Here is a 23,527-nt window from a genome sequence, read left to right on the forward strand (position 1 = left end):
AATCATCGATTTGGTAACGTTTTCTGCCATGGAAGAGTCTTGGGAAGAGGCCATTGTGCTTTCTGGTTTCTCAGAAACATGCTGCATTTTTTTTTTTTTTTTTTTTTTTTTTTTTTTTTATTAATTCAGGAAATGAAAAACAGCCTGGTGAGGGAGCAACTCTATTCCTGTGATAACCGGAATTAACCTGTCGCATGTATGTTCCACAGCATTGAATGTAATTTTTAAGATGCATGTAATCCTTCATTATTTAATTGTTGGCAGATTTCTGTGGTATAAAGTGGAATAAATCACTTCAGGGTGTGTTGTTATAGGAAAACAATCCACTTCAACCCCTATCTCAACACCCTAGCTTGAATTCTTTTCCTTAAATATTTTCTAATCTGAATTAAGAAACCAAAAGCAAGAGTTGAGTCCTCATAAAATGTGTAAGTGTGTGTGTTTTACGCTCATACGCTGTTACATGGTGGGTCAGAGATTGTAGCTGGCTCAGGGTCCGAGTCTGGGAGCTGATTGGCACTGGCCGTGTTGAGCATATAGCTGTAGATCTCCAGGGTGATTTAACTACATCCGCCCAAGTGTAATGGAGCGCACCCAGGCCTCCCTTTAGCTCCTGCCTTATTAAAGGCATGTACAAGTTGCAGCGTTGCGGATGGTTTCATTCCCATTAGAAGGGATTTGTACGCAGTTTGCTTCCGATCTGCCTGATAAATTAGGAGCAGTCTGGGGGTCTCGGGTTGGATTTCTTTTTGAGGCTTCTTCTAGCTTTAATCTAGGAATTTTTGTGTAATGTGTTTCCTGTGAATGTGAATGCAAGGAGTTGTTCGCCTTCAACAGAAACATGACCCATGCATTCCATGTGGTCATCAAATCCTGTTTAAGTACAATTAGTCCCTATCACATATTACTGTTTCTGTGCACAATAAAAGCATCAACAGTATGAAAACCAGTGTCTTTAATTAGGCTATTTTAAAGCCACAATGCTACAGCTGTATAACCTATTGGCAAGAAGGTGGCAGATATATAAAATCATACCGGCCAGATCAGGACAAGATTAATAAATTTTATTTATCGTTACTTAAAATATTCCTGAAAACACACACTTCTGCATTGTACAGTCTCCAAAAGAAAGAGTACTTTTTCCTTCTAGGGATTGTACCATTTAACTTTTGTACCTTTAGTGTGTATGCGTATCTCTTACCTGGGAAAGTACCTTTTGATAGCTTTTAGAGTAACGCTTTAAACACACATCAGTGGTCCTTATTACATTACATATGTGTACAGGTCCAGGCTCAATATACAGAAGATGTACCCTTGATGGGACCAGGTCAGTCATAAGAAAGTACAATTTGGTGCATTTTGGTTTACTACACGTTGTACTGTGTATGGTTGTGTGTGAGAGAAATAAAATTTGAATTTCTTTCTTGCTTGCTTTCTTTCTCTTGCTTGCTTTATTGCTCTCTCACTTTCCCTTTTTCTCTATGCAAGTTCTATTTTATGTCGGGGACAGTTGTAAAAAGCATTTCACTACACATCCTACAGTTGTGTGTGAGACACACAAAATTTGAAAATCTTTCTTTCTGGCTTGTTGGCCTTCTTTCTTGCTTTTATACTTAAAAAAAAAAAAGTCCTTTCCCTTTTCCTAACTATGTAAGTTCTAGTTTATGTCATGGACAGTCGTAAAAAGCATTTCATTACACGTCGTACTGTGTATGGTTGTGTGTGACAAATAAAATTTGAATTTCTTTCCTTTTTTGTTTCTTGCCTGCTTGCTTGCTTTGCTTGTTTTTACATTTTCTCATCAGGGAATATATTAGGCTACTTTCACTGAAAACAATACTGAGACTGGATTTGCCAGTTGTCGATGTTACATTAGCTCCCTCTAGGACTCTGTGCTTTCCCCAACCTGTTCGATGGAGATGGGTTTCTGTGAGATCAATGTCCAGACATCAGACCTCACCACCTCTCCAACCACAGACACACTCCTCTTCTCCCATCCTCTTCCCTCAAGTGGCTTCGCGGAAGTGACTGGATGGGGGGGTGGGGGTGGGGGTTAGTGTTAGGTGGGGGCGGAAAGTTTGGGTTCTGCTCGCGCCGCGTCTGACCAATAATGTGCAGAGAGCAGCCGTGAACATCATTTAAAAAGGAGACAGCTGGGCGCTGCTGCGATTTTTATTAAACCTCCATCAGTGTGTGTGTGCGTGTGTGTGCGTGTGTGCGTGTTTGTGCGTGTGTCTGTCTATGGCATCAGTATGAGCTCTGTACACTCTTTCCGGTGCACTTGATCATCTCTGATCTACACATTCAGTACTGGATTTTCACCAGAAAGAAGGATTGATCACACCACCCGGTCCACACTGTCTGACTCCCTTTTTCTTCGGATCTCGACATAACTGCACTCATTAAGCCTCGGAGCGCTGACAGGTGAGCTTCCTGCGCGCGCGCGCACACACAGATTCATACACAGTACTAAACTGTACCTGTCGTTGTTACTGTCTGGTGGTGCACTCAAGTGTACCTTTAGTGTTTATCTTTTACCTGGTAATGTGAATGTAGTACACTTTTAAGCATGATTTAAGATGCAAAATTGTACCCCAATGAGCACTCTTGTACCTTTCAATTAACTTTTTAGAGTAATACTTTAAAGGTACCCCATGTAAATAATATATAATCTCGACTACCCCGACTGCAGTGACAGGGAGGTTTCTCTGTGCTCTCAGCACACTTCCATATGGACTGTTCTTGGAATTCCTGTCCGATAAGTAAGCACCTTTTAAATCGGATTTGAACCTTTTCCCCCCCCAACCTGAGTGCGCGTGCGTCAAGAAGCAGTCCACCTTTGGATAAACACTAAAACTCTACAACTGGATATCGCAGTTATATGATATCTGTTTATTAGGATACTTTTCAATGCAAGTCATGGATTTCATATTTTATTTTATTGTACAGAAAAACGGGGTGGGGTGGGTGCAGTGTGCGTTGACATATTTGTGAAACCCACAAATATGTTTCTAAAACCAAAATGATGAACAATGGTCATGTCCCCTCCATTATGGCACTTCAGTAGACTCCTGTAAAAATGGCATTGTGCTTAAAGGGGACTAGGACTATATGATTCACCAAGCGATGGATAAACCCCTATCATTGAACACTAATTATCCCAATGCTTAAAGAACGGCTTCTCAAACTTGTTTTAATAATCAGGAACCCCCTCCAATATATTCCACTCACTGAACCCAAACCAGTCACACTGTGCTCAGATGTATTTATACTTATACCACAGTTACAGTGATTACAGGCCTAAATATCACATTAAGTTTATGTTTCCCATTAAACTGATTCCACTTTGTCATCAGTTTTATTCATATTATTTATTAATGTCAATTTACAGTATTTTAGGTGCACACTGGGGCATCTCTTTTATTAAATGTGTAGTTTGTGTTTCCACATATAAAATTTGATGATCCTGCCTTAACTTAATAGCCACCAGAACTCCTATCATTTTAATATAATGGTGGTTGATCTGGATTTCCACCAGCATCATGAAAACATGGACAGAGTATTAAATTGTACCTTTCCTTGTTGTTTGGGTGACACCCTCAAGTCCACATCCTTTTTTTTTTTTGCACTTTTAATGTGTCTTTTAGAAAATGAACAGATGTACCGCAAAGTTAAGTACTCTTGTTTTTCTGAGTGTGGCTACATCACGGACCCCGTGGGAACCATGTGCTTGGAGTATCATAAGAACATGATATTTCTTGTATGGGAATAAAAAGATGGGCATGAGTCTTTGCAATTGAAATGCATCTATCATAATAATAAAAAAAAGGTACATCTTGTTTCTCGTCTTTTTGCAGAATGACCAGATTGGTGCAGCTCACGTGTGCAGTGCTCTTGCTGTGGGTTCTTGCGTCCTGCGCGGCGGAAACCAGAGCCACTCAGGGCGCAATTCCTAATCCGGGCAAAAGCAAACCAAACGAGTCGGAGCGAAGACAGAGCAGCTCTTCTTCGTCGTCATCGTCATCATCCTCATCCTCAGGCAGAGGTAGAGGGTCATCTTCCTCTGCAGAAGAGGTGCTGGAGTCGAGTCAAGAGGCGCTGCTTGTGACCGAGCGCCGTTACCTGAAGCGCGACTGGTGCAAGACGCAGCCGCTGAAGCAGACACTGCATGAAGAAGGCTGCGTGAGCATCACTATCCTCAATCGCTTCTGCTACGGCCAGTGCAACTCCTTCTACATCCCGCGCCACGTGCGTCGAGAGGAAGGAGCCTTCCAGTCGTGCTCGTTCTGCAAGCCCAGGCGCTTCACCACCATGACCTACACGCTGTCCTGCCCCGACCTCCAGCCGCCCACCCGCAAGAAGCGCGTGCAGCGCGTCAAACAGTGCCGCTGCATCTCCATCGACCTGGACTGAAGTCAACAAATGCTACTTTGGGGGGAAAAACTTTAAACCGCAGCGTTTGATGCGTTAAGTTTTGAAGACTTATTTGGATGAAAAGTACAAATTTAAAGCACATTTTCAAGAAGGATGAGCACTGATATTGCGCAATCAGACGAACTCCAGCCAAGCGCATCGTCAATGGCACAAGTCGCATTTCATTATGCATTCGAAATTTCCATCAGTCGTTACCGCACATTTTCCCTCACTGACACTCCAAATCTCCGCTTCATCCAAACATTAAACATACATAAGTGTTATTTTCCTCACTTTTGCAATCCGATTTTAAAAGGAGCAAATGTGCACAAAACAAGATGATATGAATCACACCGGCAAAACACACAGCACCATATTGCATCCTCTTGGAAAGGTTTTGGGACCTTAGAGCCTAATCATTTAATAAAAGGTATTAATAGGTAATAATGTAACAGCTTGGTTTTGTTTTTGTTGTTGTTGTTGTTTTTTGGGAGAGTGCTGGAAGGTGTTTATTTCCACCATGTGGAAATTAGTGGTGATCTAATAAGACATGTAAAGAAGATTTTTATTTAATTGATAGGAGGACGCTTGTATAATAGCAGGTGTATTATATTGTTGTGAATTTTGTTTTGTGTACCAGTTATTATTATAATAAGACCTGAGTGAGAATGACATCATTTTAAACACATCGCATATGGTTTACTTTAAAACAAATCTTGCAAAATGGGTACAGAACTTGTTTATAATGTACTTATTGCAGTCCATTCTGTTTACAAGTCTTTCAACATTACTGTTTAATGGGATTGCTGCTTTATCATGACTGTAGGCCTGTTGAGTTAACATATTAATAAAATGTGAAATAAATCTATTTGAGTCTCTTTCTGGGCAGTGTCTAGCCTGGAATCTAGATTGTTTATAATTGTATGCAGCTTATATTAATGTGAAACACAACTAGTCCATGGACGTCGGGTCTCAAAATCTGTTTTCATGGATAAAAAGAAAATAACACAGAACACATTTTCTTAAACCAGAAACACTTCTTATCACTTACTTACAGGCTGTAATGTGGCTTAAAAAGTTATAAATAGGCTTAAATATGCTTGCGTTTTAGGGCCCTAATTCTCCTCAAAGAGAATTAACTCTTAAAACAAAAAACACCTCTCATCTCTGTGTACACAGAGTACACAGGCAGGACTGTAGTGCCTTTATGCCATGTGTGTAATGTATCTAAAATATATCAGACAATATAAAGTGAGAAACATTCCCCATTATTCAGAATCATTTCCCCCCTGAAATAATATACACCAAATACAAAAAAGTGAGTGCCACAAATATGTTTCAGATTTAATGCATGACTGTGGTGTTGGATGGTGTGAAGTGAGGGGAAACATTTGGTATGTGTGAGCTAAGGTTGGTCGTGTCCTGATTTTCCCCGAGGTCACTGAGTTCAGCTTTATGCACATGAACAGACTGTTGAAAGAACAATTTAACAACAACCACAACTAGGACTGAGTGAAGTTTCAAAAACAGCAAAGAGAAGAAGCCCCTGATTACTCACATTTAGACAATGCTGCTACACACACCACATATTTGGAATGAATAAATAGGAACAAACTGTAAGCTTATTAAGGAAATGAATGACCATTTATGTCCATTTGACCCGGTCACTTATCCAAGACACATAATTTATTATTACAGTCTACGCAAGAAAATGACATCATGAGCAATTTGGTAATGATGAGGAATTTACTTGAGGCAAAAAATAAATCACCCATTAGAAGTTATAAATATATATATGTATATCCGTCTTCAGTACAGGCTCACTAATTACTTCACTTTTCAACACATCATTTAAAGGATTTTGGCTTCAGCAAAAGTCTATGAAAATAAATATATCATATTGTACATGGACACTGTGGCTCTTACAAGCCATAGCTGTTCAGAAAGGAGATTGCATAGAAACTACAACTGAGGTGCATGAGACATTGCAAAGGAGGTAAAATATACAATCTGGTAAAAAAAAGGAAGTGGCAAAAGGGTTGCTGTTGCAAGTAGGAAAGTACATGTGACTGTGATCAACCTACACCCTTGAGATTTTGTAGGTAGTGGTACAGTTAAAACCACATTACTCATGACACGAGACGAAAACTTTAAAACCACTCTAACTGATGCAGGAGTTTTATCTCTCATCTAACTCGGGTTTTTATTGGTAACTTGAGGTGTGTAAGTTAGGTCTTAACTGACTGATGAGATCTGGCAGTCTGCCATTCTGTCTGCACCCATGTATATTTTCTACAGAAAATAAATAAGAGGAAAAAGCCTTATGACCTAGAAGTTTATATATATATATATATATATATATATATATATATATATATATATATATATATATAAAAAAGTAATAGGCAAAACAGTAGCTCTCTCTCTCTTCACATTTAATTAATTAAACCTTACAAGATTGCTAATAAAAGTTTGGTTTATTTTAGTTTATCAATGCCCTCTTTTTGAGTGAACACATTTTTTTTTTTTTTTTTTTTTTTGAGATTTAAGCTTTATGTGAAGCTGAGATTCTGAAATTGGAAATGTTTGCTAGAATTAGTATGATGGAACCTTTCCCAGACAGGAGCACCTTTACAAGAGACAAAAGTCTGGAATCAACACTGAAGACATCTCTGTGGAGTTGAAGATGGTTAATTTCCTGATGAGTACCAAAACTCTTGATTGCACTTCTATGTTCACCAAAAGAAGAAACCACAGATCTCTGCTTTTATGGTGGCCACTATGTTAAACAACATTGTAGCAGATTAGAATGCCATACTCCTGTGCAAATTGTCCCTCTAAAAGGTGGTGGAAATGATAGTTCATCTGTCTGAACATTCTTTTATCTTCAGCTGGAGGACACATTGGCCTCCTTCTGCTTCAGCCTCTCCTTCTGTAATGTGTGAGAAATGTTGAACACTAGTTCAGAATGTAACTAAAGGTAGTGTGATAAATGTAATTGTGAGTGCGTGTATTTCTGGCTCTGGTACTTACCAGACTGTTGGCATTGACCTTTTTTGTCTCCACTTTCTTCTCAGCTGTGATTTTTTTAACATTCAGCTGAGCTTCCTTTAGTCTAAAAAAAAGTGACATTGTAAAGCTTAAAAATGACAGTTATAACTATTAAATATATATATATATTTTGAGTACAAAATATTATGTCTTATGTTGTAACACACTTTGCTCTTTGACTTCCGTGTTAAGATTTAACATGATCATTTAAAACTATTTAAAATAACTGTAAGGAATAAAAGGTGGAACAGTGTGTATATAATTCATGTTATGAAAACTGTCAAACCCAATATAATGGTTTTCAGATTTAGTTTCAACTCATAACATACGGTTTTGCAGAAGTATTCAATTAAATGTCAAAACACTGCACACTGAGACTTTGGAAGTTATACAATGATATTGAAATGCCATTAAATACTGTATATGTGAGAAGTTTTACACCAAAATAATGCTCAAACGTATACAACATTTATAAAGTTGAAATGTTCTTTCTGCTTTGAATTATTGAAGGGTCAAAATTTTATGACTCAATATCTAAAAATCTCAGAATTTTCAGGCACTTTATAATTCCAAGCTGTGCTTGAATATTTATTTAAATTGTTTATTTATTTACACTTCCAATGTGTATAAAAAAGTGTAGGTTCTTTATCCAAATAAGCTAGCCTTTCTTTTATTAAATCATGTCCCACTTGGAAATAATGTATCATATAAAATATATATCCATTATCTATATAATATAATACAATATAATATAATAGAATATGTTAATGTAGTATAACTATTTCAGAATTCCTTATTAATATATAGAATGATAGCTGTATAACAACATACTGCTAGTAAAAATATCAAATTAAACAGATTAAGTGCTTGGTTCTGAAGTATCTCATAATTGCCATTTCTTTAAACAATCCCAAATAAAATGTCCAAAAAGTGACCGTGATGTCTAAGCAAAGCAAATTTGCAAAGAATCAAATTTGTATAAAAGGTTATTAATGGTGAGTTACAATGGAGAATATTTAATGGCTTCAATCATATAAAAATGAAAATCACACTCGCTTCTTGGAATTCCTTGAAAAAAAAGAAAAGCTTAATTTCTAAGATATTATCATGCTTCATATTCAGAAAAATGATCATCCATCACCCCAAATCGGTCCTTCCATGTGTCAAGACCATTAACCCATTAATGGTTATATGTAAGACCCTATAACAGACAGTTTGTTTATTTTATTTATTTATATTTCATCAGGGACAATACACATTAACAATAAAAAAGAAATGTAAAATGTGCCATATTTAGCCAAACTGGCTAATTTTCATCAGTAGTCCCCAGGCAGGTTGATGTTATAATAACCAAATTGAAAACCAACAAACTAAATTTTAATTACACAAATACAAAATTAGCTTATATATTTTTTAATTTTTATTTTTTTTTTAAGTGGAACTCATTTAGGAAGGTGTCATTTAGGACCCTTAACCATCTAACCCCTTGTGTTTTATAACATTTCAAACAGAATTAAGTGTAACACAGAACAATCTTTTTGAATTTACCACAGCCAGTGTGTAAACATTCAAAAGATTAGTGTCTAGGTAGGACAAGTGAGCTAATTTTATTTAAGGGTTTTCTGAAGGTCTGTGTGGACTTTAAACTTTTTTTTTAATGTTCAAAAATGTGAACAATATATAAAATATTTGTATAACTCCTTCAAACACAATGTAACTCATTAGCGAGAAGGAAAAAAAGAATCTGAAGTGGCAAACTGGGTTCGGATATCTCCAGTGTGCGCCTTGTGTGAACGTGTAGCCAAGGCCATAAAGTGTCTTCAGACTGACAGTAACCCTGCTCCCTGAATTCCTCAGCTTCAAGCTTGGTTTTAAAGATATCACCATGTGCACTAGCTTTAACGGCCCCCCACCCTATCTTATGCCAGTAAAGCCTCCAGGGGGCCGCAGTGAGAGGTACTGTGCCCCCGGCTGAGATGCCCTGGGTCAGGGCCGACGCTTTGATGCCCCTAGGACCTTAAACAACGGCCCAAAGGTAGTTTATTTTTATTTGTCTGTATCGTCTGCAAAATTTGGGCTGGGTCTCAAGTGAGTAGATGCAATTGCAAGTGGGGCTGAGAGTCTGGCATGTGTTATGGGGCTCCATCGCTTTGTTGGCTAATTGAAACGCAGTTACCGAAGGTACTACGGCACATGATGGAGAGTGTGAGAATTTTAATGATGGTAAAGGTGTAGGGTAAACGTTAAACTTCAATAATGTGCGTTAACTTCAAACAACACAGATCCAAAGTTAAAGGCTGATTATAAATGTTCATGTAGTTTGGACTCCATTCATTCCATTCCATTGATCGAACCATTGATAAATCGTTGAGTCTACATGCTTAAAAAAGATTTCCTTAAGGGTTATTTAAATGGTTAAAGAATAAAGCCTTCTAAAATTGTGTTATTTATTTCCATTTTTTTCGGTTCTATATTTTTTTTCAAGGATTAGAGGTGTAACACGATCTGTATCTGTATTTATTTAGTGCTCCAAACATCCCTATCCTTTTTTAAAAATTAAATTACACCCCCAAAACACTGGGCAACACTGGTCTGTGAATTCTGGCTTGAGATCACAATTGGTATCAACTAGAGATGTGTGCGGGACTGTTTTTATAATTGCACTTGTATAGTTATTATTTTTGTTCGTACCTGATATTATCTAATAAATGTAGTAGGTTCTATTTCCAGAAATATTAGTAAACCATTAGCCTAGTTCAATCCAGCGCAAACCTGACCAGGCAGTTACTAAGGACATGAACGTGATCATGGGGCGTGAATGTGTCCCATGAATTTCATATCTGATGGCTTGCTCACACCTTATCAAAGTTAAAACCTCCCGGGTATACGACATTTTTGTTGCATCCTGCTGGATCCCAGTCCCGATGGAAACCTTTAGTCTCAACCAGATGCCATATGAATCTATCTATCACATTTTAAAAAAGCAACCAAACAAACAAATAAACCACAAATGAGTGTGCCTCCTATTCTTGTATGTATTTATATCTGTTTAGAACACATTATCTGCTCATTATGAATAATGTATTTGTATTTGGTTCTGCCGCTATAAAGGAGAAACAACCTGAAGAACCATTAAGGGTGCAAGAAGGAACCTTCTTCTAAGGGTTGAAGTCATGTGAATAAATGCAGAAAAACTACTCATGTTCAATATAGGAAATAGAAGAAATGTTCATATTTCACTGGCCAGAAATTGGATTGGAAAAGTTTAAATAAGGTCCTCTAAAGCTATTCATTGTTTATATTCATACTTGAATGAGAGGGAATGGAACATTTTTATCAATCTACTTAACAAGAAAAATAAACTTTTGGTTAAATTTTCACCTTCATCTCTTATTTTTCTACTCAACTAACTGGGGAAAAGGTTATCCTAGGAAAAAAAAAATCAGTAATCTTAGAGTCTGTACTCTTACTCACCTTTCCTGGGAGATGTTCTTATTTTCACGTTTCCATATACTCTTGAAATCATTGCAGAACTCAAACCATAGTAAGAAAACATAGTCAGGTGAAACCTCCTTCTCTCCCGATTTAGGCTTGAGTCCGAAGTAAGTGACCATTTCCTGGAAGCTAGGGGAAAAAAGCAAATGAGAGTTGGATAAGACCAAACAACACTGACTGAACAGAAGCACTGACTCATTGGCTGGAGATCCACTACTCTTCCTAACATCTCCAATCAGAGATAAGAGATCAGAGAGAGATTGAAAAGTGAGATGGCAGATCGTAGTCTGCGGTCAGAGTTTCAACATTTTGAGAAATCATAAGACTTAACCCTGGATTTAGATTTGTACAGGCCTGGACAATCCTCAGTCACCTGAAGGATTTAATTGCAAATCCTAACTGCAGCACATTATATCAAATAAGAGGGTGTGCTTGTAATTCAATAGGAAAGAATTCATATCAATATTTCATAGCTGTCAAGTCTCTCTAACTACACCTCTGAGTATTCGCAAACTCAGTGTACCACAGATAATTCACTTGTATCCGAACCTGATGTTTTCCCAACGTTCACAGCAGAGTTCCACAAGCTGTAGACACTACACTCTGCTCAGCGACCTGCTTTGATTCAGAGATTAAAGCGCCTCTCCTATTGCCACTGTCATGTCTGTCTTATTGCCAGCCGTGTCTCCAAAGATTGTGTGGGGATCCACAGTCCTCCCCTGACCTCCAGACGGATGGGGCCTAGCACTGTCCTAACAGGAGACATACTGTGTACCGGATGGTGCCATGCCAGTGCCAAGATGCTTCCAATCTTTCTGACGCTGTGCAGCACGAAACCATAGCTCATTTGTTATTCAGGGCCTTCCATAGCCGTGGAAGTCTAAAAACTCACAGGAACATTCAGTTCGTTCTCTTCTTGGACAAATTCTGAGCTTTATGAACTGTGACTCGCTGATCTATTTTCTCACTGGATCCTTTTATGATCTGGACAAGGAACAGACACAAATCACTGGGGGTCATGAACGAAACAGATCCTTCTCAATCATAATGGTACCGCTTGCTGCTAGTAGTTTGGAACTGTACAGACATTCTCCTCATTCCCTCTGAATGGCAGGAAAATGGCAATAACACAGAGGCTGTCTTAGCAAAATACAGAGCAGTGAAAATCTTCCGTCTCCCTCTAAAACCGATATTCCCTGATAGCCCATTAAAACTTTCATATCCAATATAGAACAACCTGGTTCAAGTATTTTAAAACGATCCAATCTTAATAATGCACTTTTTTTTTGAAGATTTGATCTCAAAAAAGATTTGAGATCAAGTCAACAAGTATTGATCTCAAAATCAAGAATAAAGAATGATCCAGATTAAAGATAGTCGCTTATTCAACATTATGCTTCTGATAAATCTGCTTATCAGGAAAATGGTAGAGAAAATTGTCTTTACAATTATCACTAATACTTTTGGCTGTTGTTGCGACACCAGATTTTGTCCTGAGTAGTTGCGCTAACAGTGGGATAAGATTAAGGGGAACCAATCTGTTATTGGATGCAGAAAGCCACTGGGGAGCAGCGCATGTTCAGAAAGTCGCAAGTCAAGTGGAACAGTGTGACTAATGGGCACCTGTGTGGCAGCTAAGAATATCACACACAGGGGAAAGTTAAAGGGCTGTTTAGATTGGATATGTCAGGGAAGTCCTGCGAAGCAGAAAATAAAGTTGGCTTTATTTTCTTTAAGACAGCAGATCTGCAAGACTTTAGTAACCACTTTATATCAGTCAAGGTCATGGTGGGAATCATTAAAATTGTACATTTTTAAAAAAATTATCATTAAATTATTTTTCACAAAAGGTAAAAATAACTGCAGGGGGCATGGTGTCTTAGTGGTTAGCACATTTCGCTCACATCTCCGGGGTTGGGGATCCAACCTCTGCCCTGTGTGTCTTGATTTGGCATGTTCTCCCTGTGTTTCAGGGGTTTCCTCTGGGTATTAAGGTTTCCTCCCCTAGTCCAAAGAAATGCGCTGTCCAAAGAAATGCTGATTGACATTTCCAATGTATGAATTTCCAGTGTGAATGTGTGTGTGACTGTGCCCTGCGATGGGTTGACACCCCATCCAGGGTGTCCCTCACCTTGTGCCCCGAGTTCTCTGGGATAGGCTCCAGGCTCCCTGCGACCCTGTGTAGGGTAAGTGGTATGGAAAATGGATGGATGGATGGAAAAATGTCTGAAGAAAATATTCATTCATGTATATATATATATATGGGTGGAAATAAAAGCAGTTGAATGTGAGAGGACGTTTCTTTTTTTGCTGAGTATACAGTGGGGGAAATAAGTATTGATCGCGTCAACAGTTTTTTCAGTAAATACATTTCAAATAAGGCTATTCACATGAAATTTTCACCTGACTTTGGTATTGACTCAGGAAATCCACACATATAAAGAAATTCAAACATTAAAGTTCATAACTGAAGTTATGTATAATAAAGAGGAATGACACAGGAAAAAAGTATTGAACACGCTAACTGAAATTTATTTAATACTTAGTGGAGAAGCCTTTGTTTGTTATGACAGCTTCGAGATGCTTCCTGTATGAAGAAATTAATTGGCCGCAGTATACAGGTGTGATTTTGGCCCATTCTTCTAAACTTTTTGTCTCTAAATCTTGTTCAATTGGATTCAAGTCTGGTGATGATGAGGGACATTCTAACACCTTGATTTTTTTTCTCTGAAACCAATTGAGAGTTTCCTTTGCTGTATGCTTTGGATCGTTGTCCTGCTGGAAAGTCCACCCACATCTCATCTTCATCATCATGGTGGATGGCAGCAGATTCTTCTCAAGAATCTCCAGGTAAGGGGCTCCATTCCAAACTTCACTGTTGGTATAGTGTTTTTAGGGTGATGTGCAGTGCCATTTCTTCTCCAAACACGGTGTGTGGTATGACAGCCAAAAAGTTAAATTTTACTCTTGTCTGAGCAGACTACACTCTCCCAGTATTTCATAGGCTTGTCCAAATGAGTTAAGCAAACTTTAAACAAGCTTCAACATGACTTTTCTTTACTAATGGAAATTTACTGTCTTGCAGGGTGAGTGTGCATAAAGGCCATGGCGGTGGAGTGCATTGCCTATTGTTTTCTCTGTGATGATGGTACCTGCTGCCTCCAAGAGTTTCTGGAGCTCTTTCTGAGTGGTCCTTGGCTCTTGTGTTACTCTTCTGACTCTTCTTCTGACTCCCTGGTCAGAAATCTTGGGAGGAGCTCCTTTGCGTGGCCGGTTGATGACGGAGTGATGTTGCTTCCACTTGCAGATAATGACTCCAATGGTGCTTACTGGAAGATCCAGAAGTTTTGAAATACTTCTGTATCCGATTCCATCAATATGTATTTCAACAATAAGGTTGCAAAGATCCTGGGAGAGCTCTTTGCTTTTACCCATCATGAGATGTTTCTTGTGTGACACCGTGGTAACGAAAATCCTTTTTATAGACCATCAATTTACTAATCCAGCTGATATTAATTTGCACAGATAGGAGATCTGAATAGGATCAGAATAGGAGAATTTCTAACCATTTACGGATTTTAGCTGGTTCCTTGCCTTACCTTGCCTTGGATAACTGCTTTTTCTTAGCGTGTTCGATACTTTTTTTCCTGTGTCATTCCACTTTATTACACATAACTTTATTTATGGACTTTAATGTTGTGAATTCTTTATATTTATGGATTTCTTGAGTTAATACTGATGTCTGATGAAAATTTCATGTGAATAACCTCAGTGGAAATATATTTACTGAAAAAAATGTTGACGCATTAAATACTTATTTCCCCCACTGTATACTCAGCAAGAAAAGAAACGTCCCCTCACATTCAACTGCTTTTATTTCCACCCATATATACACTTGGGTGAATCTTTCCTTCAGTTATTTTTCCATCCATCCATCCATCCATTTTCTATACCACGTATCCTACAAAGGGTCGGAGGGAGCCTGAAGCCTATCCCAGGAAACTCGGGGCGTAAGGCTGGAGACACCCTCGATGGGGTGCCAACCCATCACAGGGCACAATCACACACACATTCACACATCCATTCACACACTGGAAATTCACACATTGGAAATGTCAATCAGCATTTCTTTGGACAACACAATACTCCGGTTTCATCCTCCAGTCAAAAGACATGCATGCTAGGCTGATTGGCATGTCCAAATTGTCCGTAGTGTATGAATGGATGTGTGAATGTATAGGCTCCACGTTCCCCGCAACCCTGAAGGATAAGCGGTATAGAATATGGATGGATATATATTATACTCACTGTCCACTTTCCACACATGGCCACACAACATGAACGAAAATGGTTAGGTCGGATTTCATGCAGCTTTTTCCCAAATAACTTTAATGTACATTCACTGAGCACTTTATTTTCGAACACCTATACACCTGCACATTCATGGAGTTATCTGATCAGCCAATCATGTGGCAGCAGTGCAGATACAGGTAAAAAGCTTCGGGTAATGTTCACATCAAATATCAGAATGAAGAAAAAGTGTGATCTCTGTGTCTCTGACCGTGGAATGGTTGTTGGTACCAGATTGGCTAGTTTAAGTTTGCTGATGTCCTGGGAATTTCACACACAACAGTCACAAAGATCACATTTTGTGAACATTAACTGAAGCTCTTGACCTGTATCTGCATGATTTTATACGCACTTTGCTGCTGCCACATGACTGGCTGATTGTATAACTGCATAAATGAGCAGGTGTACAAGTGTTCCTATTAAAGTGGATGTGTGTGTATATATGTGTATATCTCAGGGAGTTTTTCCTTGCCACTATTACCCCTGCTGCTTTTTATCGAGCCCTGGACTTCGGTAAGCCTTCTTTGTGATCATGTCTTGTTAATAGTTCCACTATAAATCAAATCAAAACAAACTGAAAGTATTGTGACGGCGGACAGGGCGTCCACACACACAAAGAAGCGCGCTCCTTGCGCAACTGCCGGAGAGGTGCTGAAGGGACAGCCCCATTTAAGCCCCTCGATTGGATTGAATCTAGACGCTGACATGGAAGGTGACAACGTGAACAGCAGAGAAAAAAACTCCCCGGCTGCACTAAGCCTCTCCTGATGCTCCCCGGCCTCCTCGACGGCTGCTGGGTCTCTTCTTGCGGCATCTCCAGCCCCCTCTTCACACCGTGCACTCGCAAGACAGTATTTCCCCTGCTCTCCCTCCTCTCCCTTGCACCCACACTCCCGCTCCTCACTATATATAAAATAGTACTGTTTTGGCAACATCTCGGCCACCCAGTGTCTGTGTTCCGCCTGTCCGTGCCTAGACGCCTCACACTGGTGGAGAATGCGGGTAACGTAGAACACAGGACACATAAAAAAAAACAGAGAGAACAGAAAAAAAATCGAATAATACTATACTAATAATACATTACAGACTGGCAGTATGAACCCCACCTTACAGCATCTGCTGGAAACAAACCTCCTGCAGTAGGTGGTGACCCAAGAGCTAAGCCAGAGCCTACGAGCGGTGACCGAAGAACTACTGGACCTGCGGAGGCAACCCAGCACAGTCGCTGCCTTCGTCCCTCTCCCTGACCCCTACCAAGAGGTCCAACGGATCCTTACCCTGCTCACCCACAAGGATAACGTTGAGGCCTTCCTCCTAACTTTCAAGCATATTATCCAGCACAAACAATGTGAAGAAGAGTGCTGGGAAGACATCCTTATCCCTTTCCTGTCAGGGAGGCCCAGTGGGCCTACTGCGCCCTCCCACCCGACCAAGCCGCCGACTACATGACACTGAAAGTGGAAATTCTGAGCCACTGTGACCTTTCCCCATGCACGCGGGGTTCCACCGCTGGTCATACTGGCCAGGAGACACACCTCGGGCCCAAATAGATGCTCTGCTGCGAATAGCCCGACGGTGGCTCCAACTTGACCAAAACAAGGCCAGCGTTTTCCCCATGAACCGAGAATTAAGGGAGATGGTGGCAGCCCTCAAATGTGCCCTTGCCATTCTGTACATCAGCAAGGGTTAAATGCAAGGACCTTCCACTGGGCCTCTCCCAAGGCCCCGCCCCACATTGACTCCGCAACTGCCACCGCCGCCAGAAGAGGCCAGCAGTCAAGGACCGGGTCCAGCCAGCCTGCATGGTCCAGTAAGAAGGGGATGCTGCAGGACAAGCCCCCTCAGATGAGACACTCTAACCTAACTCAGTCTCCTCTGTGTTTCACCAGGTCTCACAGGAGGGAAACTTTGGGAACGAACAGAAGGAGGATAGCCGACTGAGGCACTGCTGGGGCCAGGTGTGTCTGTTCGATGGCATGGATCAGCAGCCAGAGCAGCACCTCCCTGCCAAGTGCTTCCTGGTGGCCAACGGCCTCCTGTACCACCGGATTATCTGCTGGGGCCAGCTTTGCAATCTACTGCTTGAATCCCGCTCCAGGCTGCAGGCCCTGATGCACATGGCCCACAGTTACCCGCTCTGCAGCAACCTCGGGGCCCTCAACACCATGGCCAAGCTGCGAGATCGGTTCCAGCATGGATGCCAACATGTGGGCCTTCTACCAGCAGTGCCCCCAGTGCCAATAGATAGCACCCCAATGACCACCATTATTGGCGTCCCCTTCAAAAGGGTGGGCATGGATCTGGTAGAGCCACTCCCAAAGTCTGCTCGGGGCCATGAATACATCCTCGTGATCCTTGACAACGTCACCAGTTATCCTAAGACAGTCCTCCTTTGAAAGGCCACCTCCCAGAATATCGCCAGAGAGCTGGTGCTCCTGTTCAGCCGCATGGGGATCCCCAAAGACCAAGGTACACCTTTCATGTCTAAATTAATGGGTGATCTTTGTCGGTTGTTGCAGATGAAACATCTATGGACCTCTGTCTATAGATGCTCCGATGGGGGATAGAAGAGGATGGCCAAAACTGGGGCCTCCTCCTACCCTATGTTCCGCTTCGCTGTCCGGAAGATGCCCCAAGCTTCTGCAGTGTTCACCGCCTTTGAACTCCTCTTCAGATGACGACCCTGCGGATTACTACATGTGGCCCACAAAGCATGGGAGGAACAATCCTCTCTGTTCCGGTCCCTGGTTGACTATATGCAGGAAATGAAGGAGTGGATCGACCAGGTCACCCTTATCATCCAGGAGCACCTGGAGGCCACCCAAAGAGAGCAACAGAGGCTCTACAATCGACCAGCCCAGCCCAGGGAAGTCCAACCCGGTAACCAGGTGCTTCTCCTGCTCCAAAATGCCTCCTGCAAGTTCCTCGCCTGTTGGCAGGGGCCTTACACCATCCTCGAGAGGGAAGGCCTAGTGAACTACCACCTGCAGCAGCCCGGTAATTGTCCAGACACCCAATTATAAGATGTCAACCTGCTAAAGAAATGGGTCCAGCCGGCACTGATGCTGTCCCCTCAGAACCCGACAAGCATACCTTGGTCCACCGAGGAGAGAACCTCACCCCCATGAGGCAGCAATAGATGATGGAGCTGGTAGATCAATTCGCCAACATCTTTTCAGCCACCCCGGCCTGACCCATCTGGTACAGCTCAACACCAAGACACTACCAGGCGTAGTGGTCAGACAGTGGCCATACCATATCCCGGAGGCTCACCATAAGCTATTGAGGAGGAAGTCAGCCGGATGTTGTGGGGCAGAATCATCAAACAGTCCACCAGTTCCTGGTCCAGCCCCATTGTGATGGTTCTGAAGCCCAATGGCAGCGCCCGCCTGTGCAATGACTACCCGAGGCTCAACCAGGTATCGGAGTTTGACAGCAACCCCATTCCCCGAGTTGATGATCTGATCTAGTGGCTGAGGAGAGCCCGGTTCATCAGCGCCTGGATCTAACATAGGGCTATAGGCAGGTCACCTTAACACCAGACGCAAAACCCAAACTGGCCTTCAGCACCAACAGCGGCCACTGGCAGTACCGGGTTCTCCCGTTTGGCCTTCACAGAGTGGCAGCACCCCACCACCAGTTCGTGGCCACTCAGTTCATCCACCTTTACCGATCACCTCTATCACCTCGGGGGAGTCCTCAAGAGCCTCTGGAAAGCTGGGCTAACCGCCAACCCAAAGAAGTGTTACCTGGGACTGACGGAGGCTCAGTACCTGGGATGCCGCAATGGCTGGGGGCTAATAAAGCTCCAAGAGAAGAAACTAGGTGAGGGACTACTCCAGGCCCATATCCAAAAAACAGGTACGCATTTTTTGGGGTTGGTGGGATACTATCATCTCTTTATCCCTAACTTCTCCTCTTTAGCTTCCCCCCTCTCAGATTTCACTAAGAAGGGCCAACCGGACCGGGTGCGTTGGACCAAGGAAGGAGAGTAGGAATTCCAGACCCTCACCAGCTCCCCGGTCCTCCGGAACCCTGACTTCTCGCTGCCTTTCACTGTTCACACAGACACCTCTGAGACAGGACTAGGGGCCATCCTGTCTCAGACCTTTGATGGTGAAGAGCACCCAGTCCTGTATGTCAGCAGGAAGTCAACCCTGGCCAAATGTAAATATTTGTTTTCAATATTAAACCTCTGTTCATAGCAATTTTTTATTTATTTAGTTTAATACTTAGTTAAAAATTAGTTAGTTTAATTAGTTTAGTTAGTTAATTTAATTTAGTTAAAAATCACATTGGTTTGCACTGTTTTTGATTCAGAAATAAAGATTGTGTCTTTCAGTCATGATTTTTCTTCATTACATTTTTGTTCAAAATATTCTAGTATCGAATCTGATTGAATCGAATCGTGAAGCTGGTATCATGAATCGAATTGAAGTGTGACCAGAGTGTATCATTACACCCCTAGTTGTATGTGACGTATCCACCATACAGGTCCATGTGAATGAGGTGTTACTACAGAAATAATGAATGAAATTAGAATGAGCACATTAATTTGAACTACAGCTGACACAACTGTCAGATCTGCTGTTACAGAAAATGAGTCAATACTTTCTAACAAATTAGATTAAGGAACCTATAATAAGGAACAGTGCTGTGGTATAAATATATGAAATGACACAAAAAACAAATTATGGTAAGGAAACGTATTTTCAGTCATATGTCTTGTGTTTTACGTCAATGTTTTACTTAAGCAAAGGCCAGTTAGAATTATGCAAATATGTTTTTGGCAATTGGCGCTTGCTTTTATTTATTATTATCCATGCTGAAAATATTTGGTGGTGCAAAATTACTGATCAAAGCTACAGTTTCACCAATAAATCACAGGCCAGGCCACACAGTGTAACTTTGAAAACGTAGATTCCCCTTTGGTATGGACGCCCACCCAGCTCCCGAAGTTTGAGTGTGTAGGCATATCCATCACCAGCATGTCACATTAACGAGGTGTGTTCATGGGAAATTGGGGTGTACCACTCACTCCACCTTGGAATGGCCAATTCTTTGGTCTCGTTCAAAATTAATGGTGAATTAAAAGCTTTTTCAGCTGCTAGGGCCTTTTGATCAACATTAGTCAATTCAACACCTAGATGAGAGGAGACTCCTGGAGGGTAGGTTAACCTCTGCTGTGTTATTGCAGTAAGCTAAGGCTAATGAGGAGATCCTGAGGAAAAGCCATGCTCAATGTTTTGGGCTAAATAATTTGCTGACGATCAGAGACATACCTTTTTTGGCATGCCAAAATGGATTGATGGATTAATTCCGCCTTGTTTCTATGGTCCATTGTGTCTATGTAAACAAGGGAAAATCAATTCGCTTTGTTTGTCATTTAGAGTTATTTTCCATCCATGAAAAATTCCAGATATACTTTCTGCAGTCTGGCATGTGCGAGTCGAGTTTAATGTTTCTGCATAAATCACCAAAACCAGTTGCATGGGAGTCACTAATGCAAGTGATAAGACTATATGACAAAACAGAAGTAGCCCACCTCTGTGTGTGTGTGTTGGGGGAAATGGGGGGAATGTCCCAAAAAGGATAGAACCTTTCAAAGCTTTGGCTGATCCCCCTGAACCAAAAGCTTTCATTAAAAAAAGACAACCTAAAACAACCAAAGGATTTCTTTTTGTTCACTGAACATAAGGTTAGGGTTAATGTATGTGTGTTTGTTCAGAGATACTTTTTAACCTTTCTAGAGCTTCCTCTGATTTTAGGGGAAGAAAGTCCTGTGTAAACCATAACATTACCTGGCAACTAAGCATTCTCTCTCTCTCTCTCTCTCACGCACACACACATGCACACACACACACACACATGCACACTCACCTGATTCCTTATCACCTAGTGCTAACTTCTGCAGACAACTGTACAAATGTGCTCCATTACTATTATCCGATGCTGAGAGGAGGCGGTCTTTGCTTATCTGTTCCTAACATGTAGAATAGCCAGCGATGCCTGGCTGACATCTCTCATAAATCTCACTTGGCTGTGCTCCCCATTGGATGTCATACACTTCCAGGCATAGCAATGCACAGTTTCTCATCCAAACTTAGAACAAATACTGTAAACACAAGGCTCTCGTAATAACTAATGGATCTCCTACCTTTTCTGGGCAGCGTTGAGGCTGTCGTCTTCAGACGCATACTTTGCTTTTGCTGCAGAAGAACAGACAAACACTCAATACTCAATGCATCAAGGTGCCAGAATAATATTGATGTTATGCATGTAAAAAAAAATACATCTGTTTAATGTTTTACTGAGTTGTAAACTTGTGGATAAGATTCTAGATAAATAGCAGAAATTCGAAAACAATTTTGGTACAGTAGAAATGGTGCGACAAGATTGTAGGGGTTACCCAGACTAATGTCATCGACTAGTCAGCAGTGGAAAAAACAGTGACACAGACACAAGGAGATTCAGGCAGATGGTAAAGAACGCAGGCTAAATGTACTGTGTTTCAGACTAGATGAAGCCAATTCAATCAACAGTCAAATGCACAAGACTACACTGGGAAAAGATTTTCTTCTTCCTTTTTAATTTTTTTTAAGATTTCTTTTCTTTAATGGACTGTTAACATGCTATCACTTTGCATGAAGTGTAGAGGTCTGTGGGAGACACATCTTTTTGAAGCCCACTGTCGCCTGCTTCTGAAGGAATTCCTTCTAAAGTCCCTGCACTGGGGAATGCATTCGGAGCTGTGGGTTGCATGTCAGTATTCAATCCTACATAGCGAGATTAGAGTCAGATCAGTGGCATGCCAGCTTAAAGACGCCGATCCAGACTCCTTTTCAGATGCTACTGGAGTGGAACGTGGTGGAAAAACCTCACAAATGCTTCTGTAGATACTGCATCCACCATTCATAATAAAGCTACAAGCATCATTTTTTGCAGTGTGCTGCGTTCTCAGATTCACAACCAACAGTTTCAGCTAAGTCGCCAGTTTGTCCACGACTGCATTTTAAAAATGAATACATCAATAATAATTTTTTTAATTTGTAGCCTGTGTATATCAGTGAAGAATGGTTTGACAGGTTCTTTGCTGCATATATATATATATATATATATATATATATATATATATATATATATATGTATATATTTATATGTGTGCGTGTGTGTGTGGGTGGGTGTTGGTGGGTGTGTAGCAGGAGCAAGGAGTAAAGCTTGAGAACTGGAGGCTGTTGTGGAGCCGGCCATGTAAAAGTGTCTAAATGCAAGGCAGATGTGTACGGTGGGCCAGGCTGAGGTGCAAGAATTTATCTAGGGCCAGAGAGAGCCTGTGATCTCAGATTTATTGCATTTTTTTGATTCATCCTTTTTAAAAAAAAAAAAAAAAAAAAAAAACTTTGATGGGGGGGGGGGGGGGGGGGCCTTTCCCACTCAAAAAGATTTAAGAGGGGGAAGTCTCCAAAAATTGTTCAAAGGAACGTTTTTGGGGTCTTAGCTGAGGAGGTTGGGGGTAAAGAGTGGGGGTAGTTGAGTGTGTGCTACAAAACACCCCATTCCATTCTTAGCATTTGTGTATATGTGCGTATGTGTGTGTGGCTGATTATCAGAGGTGAGCCAAATGACAGGAGAGGGGCACTGTGGTGGGATAATGGGCAAAAAAGGGACGGCCCATGACCAATGGCGTTGGTCTCAGCAGGGGTGGACTGGCGCCGGAGGTCCCTCTCTTTCCCTCGATGTGTGCGCGTGTGCACCACTCATAAGAGCGGTGTGAGAGCGGAGAGAGGGAAAGGATGTGTGAATTTTTTTTCCCCATAGAGCTCCCTCTGTAAACATGAAACCAGTAGTAGCTAACTAGAAAGTTATGGGACTCGCATGCTGAGAGCTACAATAAATTAAGGCTTTAAAAGCTCCACTCACTCCTTCGAAAGCATGACTTGCCCCACACCTCCTGTAACCATAGTCTCGAAATTCAGTGGTAATTGTGAAGTCTTCTAACTAGGTTTGACGTGTAACACATGTACTCGACTAAAATGATACTTACATTGGGGGATTTTCTAACTCATTACCTTTATCCTATGATGAAAAATTTCTATCCTGATGGAGGTGGTCTCTTCCAGGATGAAAATGCTTGCATCCACAAATAGGTGATCTGGAAGTTTGCTTTGGCACAACACCTTACTAAGGAATAAGGTTGTTTTTCCTTTAATTTATGATC

At 41.1% G+C, this 23,527-nt stretch overlaps 2 protein-coding genes across 2 annotated transcripts in view; one reads left to right on the forward strand and one right to left on the reverse strand.

The window, feature by feature from the left end:
- The first annotated feature begins 2,069 nt into the window (after nt 1-2,069).
- Nucleotides 2,070-5,270, forward strand: grem1b (gremlin 1b). Its single transcript, XM_017475389.3, has 2 exons — nt 2,070-2,424; nt 3,858-5,270. The coding sequence occupies exon 2, from the start codon at nt 3,859-3,861 to the stop codon at nt 4,411-4,413; it is 555 nt and encodes a 184-aa protein (XP_017330878.1). The 5' UTR covers nt 2,070-2,424; nt 3,858; the 3' UTR covers nt 4,414-5,270.
- A 462-nt stretch (nt 5,271-5,732) lies between these two features.
- Nucleotides 5,733-23,527, reverse strand: part of LOC108270264 (formin) — a 66,666-nt gene continuing 48,871 nt past the window's right edge. Inside the window, exons 14-17 of the mRNA XM_053682516.1 lie at nt 21,467-21,518; nt 10,939-11,088; nt 7,447-7,528; nt 5,733-7,345 (exon numbers count right to left, since the gene is read on the reverse strand). Coding sequence (XP_053538491.1) covers nt 7,301-7,345; nt 7,447-7,528; nt 10,939-11,088; nt 21,467-21,518 — 329 coding nt within the window. The 3' untranslated portion in view covers nt 5,733-7,300. The remainder of the gene's footprint in view (nt 7,346-7,446; nt 7,529-10,938; nt 11,089-21,466; nt 21,519-23,527) is intronic.

Source organism: Ictalurus punctatus, chromosome 9 (genome assembly GCF_001660625.3).
Source record: "Ictalurus punctatus breed USDA103 chromosome 9, Coco_2.0, whole genome shotgun sequence".
NCBI lineage: Eukaryota > Metazoa > Chordata > Actinopteri > Siluriformes > Ictaluridae > Ictalurus > Ictalurus punctatus.